Below are 10447 nucleotides of genomic sequence, written 5' to 3' on the forward strand. Positions count from 1 at the left end.
CCCCCAGGCCAAATCAGAACACAGACCTGATTGGCAGCTGAAGAATTTGGGACAGCATTATTTATTCAGTGGATTCTTTACTAGGGTGATTAAAAGGGAGCCAATCAAATTTCCCAGGCAAGGGATTCCGATCTTGGATTTCAGGCGAGGATGTATCTGATGCTAACTGCCGGGGTTAAAGGAGAGCGGGCCAGGTTGCCAGTCTTTGAAGCTCCCCTGCTTGAGTTACCCCTATGTAGTGCCCTGATGTTATCCAAGGGTATTAGAGTCGCTGTGCTATGGTACTATTGCTGACAGCCAGGCAGAGTTCATACAAAGGGTTAACTGTAAACGGATGACCAACAACACGGCTACTTTAATAAGCAGCACAAAACTTTTGATTAAGGCAATACATGTTTCTATATGACAAGATGATACAGACAGAAAGAAGTCATGGATTTCACAGACATCCTCACCTAAAATAAATGGTCCGGCTGAAGAACGCTCATAAACCGTGCTATAATCGCAATATTCCACGGCCTGCCGTGAGCTATTGCTTAAATAAGTCATCGTCACAGTGTGGTGGTGAGTTGTTAGTTAGGAAAGTGTGTGTGTTTTTGTATGTGTGTGTGTGTGTGTGTGTGGGGGGGGGGGGGGGGGGGGGGGGGGGGGGAATTCTCAACTGACCCTGATATCCTGCGGTTAACTGTGAACTGTTCACATATGTCAGATGCCAGCAAAGTAAGCTGAGGGCCCACCAAGCCGTCCAGCTGTTCACAGAAGTCCCTCGTCAGCTCCACGGAGGCTGCAGAGAGACAGAGGACAGATAAAGTCAGTCGTTATGGGACATGAGCTGAAGAAAAAGTCATATTTTAGCAAATGTCTAAATAAAGGGAAATGAAGTGAAAGTTAACACACTTACCGCTGATCATAAAACAAGCAGCAGCGCTCATGGCCTGGAAAAGAACAGATCAGTTCAGGTAAATGCAGTATCAGGGTCACACAGGTTAGACATGACCTTAATGTGATGATGGGTAAGGGATGCACTTCATCATTTTAAAATTCTGCTGTCTAATCCCCCAAATCCATATCGTTTGAAAGAGTAGTGCAATATAAAGCACAGATTATAAAAATCATTCTAAAAAATGAATAACAACTTCCCTGCTATTTTAATACATTAAAAAACTCCCGTATGAATGGTTAAGCCTGTAGACTGTCACGAAGTAGCAGATCATATTTACTTTACCTTATAAACAATCAGATGCAGCTCCTCATAGCCATCCTCTGTGCTGACAAATATTTTAGGAAATCGGAATTTGGCTTCCGGATCTTTAAGATTGGTAGGTCCTGTCAAAAACCTGGAGTGACAGAGGAGAAGATGGCTCAGTAAATAGTCAAAGGAGGAGTGTGAAAGTAAAAAGGAGGTTTCTGAGAGGCTCACAAGGACCCTGAAAGGCTGTGATGCTAGTAACGCAGTAAAAAAAGAAAAGAAAAAAAAGAGCCTAAGTGGAAGTGAAAAAGCTTGTCCTGGTGGTGGTGTCAGAGGACCGACCATCGGGGGATTAATATCAAGAGTTTATCCCCTTTACAGATGCACTCAGCAAATTTCAGAGAAGTGAATTCAATGTTTTATACCAGGAGTCTTCAACCTTTTTAAATCCAGGGACTCCTTAACGGAAAGAGAGACTGAGCAGGGACCCCCTACTACATAGATTGTATAAAATAATAGAGTGTGGGCGGCCTAAAGCCTTTTTACCTTTTTAGTGTAAAAGATACTAGGCTATTAAAACAATATTGGCATGATTTTATAAATCATGTTTTAATGTTAAACACACATGTGGCACAAGGAATCCTCAGGATTTACTGGATCTGTGGGTGGCCACCTCAATGACTACCTTACCTATAGGCTAGTAAGCACATCATTAATGCATTTCACAAATAGGCTGATTTATGTTTGATAATAATATGCTGGATTCATGTACACTTTCAAATTTCTTTAAAAAATTATCAATAATTTGGTGACCACTAAGGGAAAGGCCTAAAACCTAATTCTTCTGTGGCTTACTTTCAGTATCATTTAATCTGCTGATTATGTTCTCAATTTATCGATTCATCGTGTTTCATCTGTAAAATGTTACAAAATAGTGTAAAATTTGAAATCAAAGTTTCCAAGTGTTCAAATGTGTTAAAAAAACAAAGACATTAAATATATTGTGATTGAAGACTATTAAATCATCAGTATTAAAATCAAGTAATTTTCTGCCGTTCAGCCAACTGACATAACCTTTCAGCTTTAGATGCATCCTCAGATCCTGACTAATACAGCAAACTACAAGGAAGTCAGGCCCTTTGTTCTTTTTTTAGCCACCATGTAATGGACTGAGTGTTGCTCAAGGTGGAAGGTTTGGCTTGACAGTGTCATTGGAGGAAAGGTCAGGGTGATGCCACAATGGGCATCATGAACTGAACCTAATCAAGCAATTAGCATGCTAAACATGAAAGAATTTAGTCAGTTCTATAAAAAAAAAATAAGGGTCAGAGGCTATAGGGCCATAATTCCTTCATGACTGATCTAAAAGATAAGAACACAAATTGAACAAGGAATTCTCTGTTGTCCTGGTAATACTCCGGAGTCCTAGGATCAGGTGGAACCACAATGTGTTTTACAAGTGACTCTCCTGTGTAGCTTTGCCTGCATGGATCTTTTCTGTTTACATTTTACTTTACCCTAGTTGACTCTATTTTTTTTGGCCTTAATCAAATGTGTATTTTTTATATTGTAGTGTGTTAGAGCTGTAAAGCTGTGTTTCCTGTCTCATGATAGGTCACCAGGAGTCAGACTTGGACTACTGCAGCAGCTCCACTTCACCTTCAGAAACAAGTTACTTCAAGCATCGTGCAGATCCAAGTTTTGTCAGACAGCAAACTTTCTCTTGTTACATATGTACATGGAAACTGAATCCCCAAAAGGTGCAGCGATAGCTGCTCCGGCTCTGTTGATGCGCCAATTAACTTAATTCCCCTGACTCTGGTTTTAACCCTACCCTCTGCAAAGGAAGTGGGTACACATAACATGGGACCAGAGACTTACCTCCCATAGTGCAACAGATTCCCGGCGACCTCCGGCCTCAGAGGAGAGTCCCTGCCAGCCAACTGAAGGGAGAGAAGACAACAGAGAGAAAAGCCGGAGGAAGGGTTTGAGTAAAAGTAATATCCACAGCTCATATTCAGGTCAGTGTTCTTGTTCGCTCTGTCTGGATCATAACCGTTCAAAAAGATCACATTACATTCTTATATCAAAAAGAACCATCATATTGGGAGCACACACTCCGTTCTTTTTTTTAAGATTATTTTTATGGGCATTTTCAGCCTTTACTTTTGACAGAACAGCGAAAGACATGAAAGGGTAGAGAGAGGGGGAATGACATGCAGCAAAGGACCGCAGGTGAGGATCTTCTCCCTGCCCTATACAAATATCCCCTACTCATTTGTTTCTTTCTCCCCTTAATTTGTCTCCCAGTATTCCTTTAGCTACTTTCTGTCCCTTGTGCACCCCCGCCTCCTTACCTCTGGTTCAGAATGTCTGGGGAACAGCGAGGTAGTCAGGTACTTGTACAGGATCCTCATGTCATCCTGTTCCAGTCCGCTCCTGCAGACCCAACCACAAAATGACCCCTTTACAACATACCCTGCCAAAAAGCTAAACCAAAAGGTGTGGCTGTGTTTGGCATTTTTCAGTGTGTTACGCATCACGGGCTAGATAGTAACACAGATTAGTGTCCCCTGGCTGTAATTAAACGGCTCTTCTGTTGTCGTGTTTGTCTAGTGACAGTTCACAATGAAAGATCACACCGCTCTCCAGTCATTTCATTAGAAGCCGTGTAATCCCCCGTGCTTACACACCGAGCCAGGTGTATGTCAGTGCAATTACAGGCAAGTGATATGGCAGGGAGCACATTAACTGGAAATATGATTGCAGATTGTGTTTAAAGCCACATCTGTGTACCCAGCATGCCATGATTTGTGCATAGCTGTCAATGCTGGGATTTGATATTGGTGTATGGTTGCAAATACGTGTCATGAGTTTGTGGCCTACGCATAGAATTAGAAAACCACAGGTGGATTTTGAAGGCTGAGCACACACAAAGTTTGGACAAGCGTCCGTACCAGATAAGCTGGTCGTTATACAGGAAGGCTGTGTATTTGATGAGACTGAGGCTCTCCTCCACTCTGTTGACGAAGGACTGGATCTTCAGGTAAGTCATCTTGTCCAGAGGGAAGAAGCTGATGCCTCCGAATACGTCCAGCAAGTCACAGGACTGCAAGTGGAGAGTCTGCAGATACTGGAAACACACGCAGACGCACAAAGATGCAGATAAATAACCGGAGACAGCCCAGAGACACGGGAGAAGGAAAGAAGAAAGGGGTTAGTTTACCCGCCTAGAAGGTGCTTGCTTACAGTGCAATAAAGACAGAGGATTAAGAAACTCTGACTGATGCTCTATGGAGACTCTCACGTCCTCCTGACATTCAACCGGCTACCTGACACCACCAGCCTCTCGCTTTCTTCTCTGTCTTTGGGTTACATAGTGGAGAGGGAAGCCTGTGTTAACTTAAGAAGGGTGTTCCCTATTTAGAAATGAATTCTTTATCATTTTGCTTAATGCCAGGAGTCACCAGTGAGGTGACTGTAGCATTAGGTGAAGGCAGCTAATGTAGACAGAAGATAAAGGAGGCATGACTGCAAACATCTTTTCAACAGCTTTCCCCAGTGAGTATTTACAAAGAAAGAACATCCCGCTATGGTCAGTGGGGACCAGCCCTTCTAAAAAAACATAACTGACTTTCAGGCTCAACTGACTCACTGTTAACGTGTGTGTACATTTAAATGAATACTACTTTAAAAGCAAGGTCAATATAAGCTATGTATGTAAAGAAAAACAAATGATATTATATAACAAAAAAACATATCCACTATAAGGATATCATGGACGGTCGAGCTTTTTACCCTGTAGAAGAACTTTTCAAGCTTTTGAATGAGCAGCTCCACTCCGCCGGCTTCCATTGCTCTGCCAAATGTACCATTGAAGAGCTACAGCACAAAGAAAATAATCAGCGTTACAAGATGATTCTTCTTTGTGGATTATACATTGGTGGTTTGAAGTACTGTAGGTAGGCCTGCACAATCCGGAAGAAAATATGAATCACGATTTTTTTAGCTTGGTTATATTGATATCACCATTCTCTGCCATAATCTTTTTTTTTTTAAAAAGGTTTATTGCATGCATTAACAATGACAAAACAAAACAAATTGGCGTTTATAGAAGCTTCAATGAAGAGAATTGAGAGCATTGCAGCGCTCGGGAGCATTTTAAAACCTATTTTAGGTCTGCTTAAAACACACAGGAGAAAGTAGGAGCGTTTGCGATGCAGTCGGCTCGTAAAATTAAATGAGAACAAAAACAAAAAAAACTAATCGTGAACATGGTAAATCGAAATCGCAATTTTATAACGATTAATGATGCATGCCTAACTGTAGGTGTGTAATTATATGGCTTTTAGAGGAGGAGGAAAATGATGTTGACAAATGAAGCATGACAGAGTCTAAATCATAGTGGAACTCACCTTGTACATACTGTAGCATTCCCTCACTACTGCACCATAAACAGTGTCCTAAAGAGGAACAAGGGCATGGTAAGTGAAACTTTAAAATGACGCTATTCAGTGAAAGAAATACAGATGTTGATGAGCATCTCTCAGTACTCACAAGTATTTCTTCTTCCTGATATTCTATTGTGGGAGGTTTGCCATCTTTGTTTGGTTTCTCGATCATTGGGTTTCGAACCACCTGGGGAGTGAGATTAAACAGCAGATCAAAACGGATTAGCTTAATTACACTGCACTACAAAAGATGGTCAACAAAGTAACATGACATGTAAGCCTTTAAGATACCATGACTATCCAGAAATTGTCCTCAGGCTCAAAGAAAAACTGCCGGTTCTTCTGTGTGTGCAGGGATTTAGCTGGTTTTGTTGGACAGAACGTCCTGGAAGATAGAAGACACGGCCGTTAAAAGAAAGGAGACACGCGCTAACAGGATGATCGGCCCCTTCATTTTGCGCTTTTACAGACATTAGATTTGTATCAGTGTGCATCTGACCACTTATTGCAACATTTCCCTATTTGGTTATACTTTATGTTAAAAAAAACCCCAGCACTTTCATTTTGGTTTTCTATAACACAGTTTGTCAAACTGAACCATGAAATTCATTTAATTTAAGACACTTTTTAGATTCATGCCCTTAAGTCTTAACATGATTCCAGAAGGCTAAATAAACACACTAAAATCCACACAGTCAGAACATTGTTAGGGAAAATGCTGCTGTAAACATTAGGGCTGCACGATATGAGGAAAATATGCAAAAACATTGTTGAATATTGCAAATGCTTGCTATAAATAAACAGATATTAAAGTGTACTCAGTTCTGCATTTCTGCTGCTATCAGCATTCTGCTAAAATAGGATAAATTGAATTTAAAACAAATTAAAAGAAAACATTTCCAACATTGTTTAATTGAACAAATTGCATATTGAATTGAATATAAAAAGGGACCACGTTAAAAAAAGAATGACAGTTACATTTTCAAGTGCAGTTTTCGACTGATATTTTCTTTCGACCAACACAAAAAATCTCTGAGTGTCGTTAGTGATATGTCACAGCCTTTTGCCATGTGTTTGTTGTGCCAGTTGCTTTCTGATATACTGTGCAGCCCTAGTAGATATACTCTGATTCTGTTGCAAGTACAGTACTAAACTCTTTACCTGGTGAACTGTACAATGGCCTCACAAAGGCCCACATTTCGTATCTTCTCGTTCTTCTCCACTTCACTTGGGTGGTAAAACAAGATCTTCTTCTCTTCCTTAATAAAACAACAACTTCCATTAAAAGCTGAAAAATGTGCTTACCATTTTTTTTCATCAAAAGAATCAACCTCACCTCTCCTTCCCGCGGTCCAAATGTGGGGTTGTAAATGAAGAAATTGAGAAGAGATGGCGTGTACTGTTTCTCTTGCATTCCTGAGGCCATTCTGGGACTGTAACAGACACAAAGAGAAAGCTTACAGAAACAGATAAACAGATTAAAGCTCTCCAGATATCAATGTCAGCCTTTCATCATCACACTCATGTCAGCTTTACCTAATCATCAGCATTAGGGTCACTTTGGTCTGGATTTCCGTTGCTCCAAAGACAGTTTGGTTAGCATGCCTTGTGCCTGAAGACTGAAGACAGCTATATCACACATACTGTAGCATGACAAATCTAGAGATAATAATCTGAAAGGGTCCACACACACACACACACACACACACACACACACACACACACACACACACACACAAGTACAGACAGATCTGATATGCCACATCAGTAGTATGTTCCCCCATATCGACAATTATAGGTGGATTGGGTATTGCCAGGTATTATAGCAGGGCTGTTGTATTAGACTGCATTTTATGTTGATTGTATTGTCTGCACTTGTCCTGTGGTGCTGATTTTTCTTGTGGCATGAGATGTGTTTTTCTAGAGGTCCCAATGGACGCGTTGGATTTTTATCCTGGGTGATTTTTAATGTAATGTGTCTATGTAAATACTGCTGAGCAGTGTTATGTGGTTCGCTCTTAAATCATCAACTAAAAACCTAAAAAATAGTTTTAGCTAGGTGTGTCTGATAAACTGGAAACTGAATATAGCGTGCGGCAGTAGAATGCACCAAGTTAATCGTTTGGGATTTATGATTGCATTATAATATGATAGACATTTATTTAATGCTTTGCTGGCCCAAAAACCTACCCGTATCAGAATGTACCCACAACAATCACGCTGTAGGGGGTTATCCAGGTTTTAAAAAAGGAACTTGCAAGTAAGCTAGCAAAGGAAAAGTTCAGTAGCTTTGTTTTTTTTTCCTTCAGTAACCTAGCTACATTATTTGAATAGCCATGCTTGGATACCTTTCACATTTGCGTCAAGGGCCTACGTTTCTTTGCTCCTTGTTTTACATTTTGTCACTGCCATTGCGTCCACTTGTCTTATTGTAAAGTTAGCAACGTACCTGCTGTCGTTAAGCTGGTGAAGTCTCTGTGAGGTGAGCTAAAAACCGGAGACAAGAAACCCCTCAATGTGTTTACACACTCGCTGTTTCTGTAAATTATGACTTATAATAATAATAATAGACACGTGGTAACTGGGAGCCCTGTAAGTCCACCAATACAACTTCTTAACATTAACTTTTACAAAGTCAGCAACCAGAGATGTTAGCTAGGTCAGTTTGAGCAGCTAGCTAGTTAGTTAACGTTAGCTAGCTCTGCTAGCAGTAGAGTTGTGTTCCAGGCGGAGGGATACTCCGTGAACCGTGACGCTAACAGACAACACGACGGTGATACTCACCTTACAGAGCACACACCCAGCACGTCCGGGCGCTCGTGGTTAGATACGGCGTAAATAAAAATAATAAATGAGGAAATGAGATCAATGAGAGGAGATGCCGCATCATACTTCACATTCTTAACTTCCTGCTTTTGACAGCGCGGTGTCACATGTTCAAATGTTCGGGTAAAATCGGTATCAAGCCAAATAAAGGTTCCTAGTCCATGCTGGGAAGTAGAGTGCAATGATGTGGTTTCATACAATAATATTTGGTTTAAGCTGTACTGTATTATGTCTTCATTGTACACACCCAGCTAAACAACGAATTGATCTTGATCAATATCAATTGAGACCAATTCGATCCTCCTCCACAATGGGGATAATGAAAGCACACTGTGCTGTTTGTTTGGATTTGTTAACAAATCGAATACTATACTTTTGGAAGACATGTGTTACTTTAATCTCCACATTCATTCCTTTGTTTAAATTATACCACACATCTTTCCACATCAATCCCATTGATATATACAGTATTTATTTATAAACAAAGGATCAAATACCAATCAAATACTGTAATACGGAAATCAATGCTTTTATTCCCGGCTCTCATTCATTAGGTTTGCAACCTTGAATCAGCTTTCATTTGTATGGCAAATTAACGCATTATTGTTGCACATAAATAGATTATAATGTGAGCAATCATTTTTAAAGCATTTGTTTACCCATCTTACATATTCTAAGAAGAGATAAGCACAAAAAGATGATCTATTGTTTCCACACATGTTTATTTGTCTCATTTATTGACAGAGGTGTTGTGTGCACATAAACTAAAACATGGACCAACACAGGGGAAAGACACAAAACAACAAAAGTCTGTTGTCTTTAAATGGACAAAAGGTAATTTAAAAACAATTTGCGCAAATCACTGGGAATGGAAGCTGGGATCAGAAGACTCCAGGGGGGAGGAGAGGACTGAAGACCTGAGGACTCGAGCTCCAATTATCATCTGTCAATCTCACGACAGGACCATGGTCTGGAACTCTAGAGGAAGAAAAGCATGTTGAAATGGCTGTAAATCATCTGCAAAATTGCTATAGCAAAATCTGGGCTCATTATTTTGACGATAGGCGAAACTGGGACAGGCACTGGAGGTCATAACTTCTGGTAGCAATGCAGATGGTTTCTACACTTATAAAAGTGAAACAACATGCTTATGCATCTGATGCTGAAGCTCACAGCATTATAACAAAACACCACCTTTTCTCATGGATGCACATGTATTTAAACCAAACAGGAAGAGCAATGCCAATGCAACTTATGCTCGTCAGTCTTGTATTCAGTCCTCTGTTTCCTGTAAGTAAAGAAGCCTGAGGCAGAGCACAGTGATGACATTAAATATACAAACATTTTGGGTTTTTTTTAAGCATGAGGAGCAAATCACTTAAAAGCTTAGCTGCGTGATTTAAGATCTCCCAAATCTCACTATATTTCAGTTAACAGAGTAGTGGCTATGTAAAATAATCTTTCCAGTGGCAGAAGTAATCTTTTTAAAATTGAGTAAACAAGCTTACTTTTCCCCAGAAACCCCACATTTTCTCCACATTGGAGCCTGAGTGCTGCAGTATACAGCTGCTAAATGGGGGTTTGAAGGGCAAAAGGCAGAAAAGGATCAAAAACAAACTTCAAAACCCCTTTCTTTAAATGTAGATGGTCTGTGGAATGATTTACTGTGTCCATGATGCATTCTTTCCCCACTAAGTTATGCAAATGGCTGTCTCTTCTCTGTCGGGTTGTCTGACTACACCCACTGAGATTTAGTCCAACCAATGAGTTCATTTCTGCCTGCATCATGAGTTTGTATGAATCCAATCTGAGAAATCAGATACCAACCCTCTGCTCCAATTTTGCCATCACTGTTATCATCAGCTGCTGAGAGGAAGTTCTTAATTTCTGCCTCGGTCAGTGTCCGCGCCCCGGGGACAAACCTCTGCAGGAAGTACCTAGACACACACACACACACACACACACACACACACACACACAC

The 10447-nt window shown here is 40.5% G+C and overlaps 2 protein-coding genes across 5 annotated transcripts in view; both read right to left on the minus strand.

The window, feature by feature from the left end:
- Positions 1-8589, minus strand: part of ccz1 (CCZ1 homolog, vacuolar protein trafficking and biogenesis associated) — an 11126-nt gene extending 2537 nt beyond the window's left edge. The window contains exons 1-15 of one of the 4 annotated variants that reach the window (XM_032503049.1): positions 8425-8589; positions 8090-8127; positions 7177-7259; positions 6977-7073; positions 6802-6899; positions 5932-6025; positions 5747-5827; positions 5605-5652; positions 4988-5071; positions 4147-4322; positions 3547-3628; positions 3071-3132; positions 1226-1337; positions 902-935; positions 667-784 (exon numbers count right to left, since the gene is read on the minus strand). In XM_032503049.1, coding sequence (XP_032358940.1) covers positions 667-784; positions 902-935; positions 1226-1337; positions 3071-3132; positions 3547-3628; positions 4147-4322; positions 4988-5071; positions 5605-5652; positions 5747-5827; positions 5932-6025; positions 6802-6899; positions 6977-7073; positions 7177-7190 — 1100 coding nt within the window. In that variant the 5' untranslated portion in view covers positions 7191-7259; positions 8090-8127; positions 8425-8589. The remainder of the gene's footprint in view (positions 1-666; positions 785-901; positions 936-1225; positions 1338-3070; positions 3133-3546; positions 3629-4146; positions 4323-4987; positions 5072-5604; positions 5653-5746; positions 5828-5931; positions 6026-6801; positions 6900-6976; positions 7074-7176; positions 7260-8089; positions 8128-8424) is intronic. The other 3 variants (XM_032503050.1, XM_032503051.1, XM_032503048.1) reach the window with 3 other exon arrangements.
- A 583-nt stretch (positions 8590-9172) lies between these two features.
- pvalb9 (parvalbumin 9) overlaps positions 9173-10447 on the minus strand; it is a 4275-nt gene continuing 3000 nt past the window's right edge. Inside the window, exons 4-5 of the mRNA XM_032503099.1 lie at positions 10294-10403; positions 9173-9444 (exon numbers count right to left, since the gene is read on the minus strand). Of these exons, the coding sequence (XP_032358990.1) occupies positions 9419-9444; positions 10294-10403 (136 nt within the window). The 3' untranslated portion in view covers positions 9173-9418. The remainder of the gene's footprint in view (positions 9445-10293; positions 10404-10447) is intronic.

This window comes from Etheostoma spectabile, chromosome 21 (assembly GCF_008692095.1).
Source record: "Etheostoma spectabile isolate EspeVRDwgs_2016 chromosome 21, UIUC_Espe_1.0, whole genome shotgun sequence".
Lineage (NCBI taxonomy): Eukaryota > Metazoa > Chordata > Actinopteri > Perciformes > Percidae > Etheostoma > Etheostoma spectabile.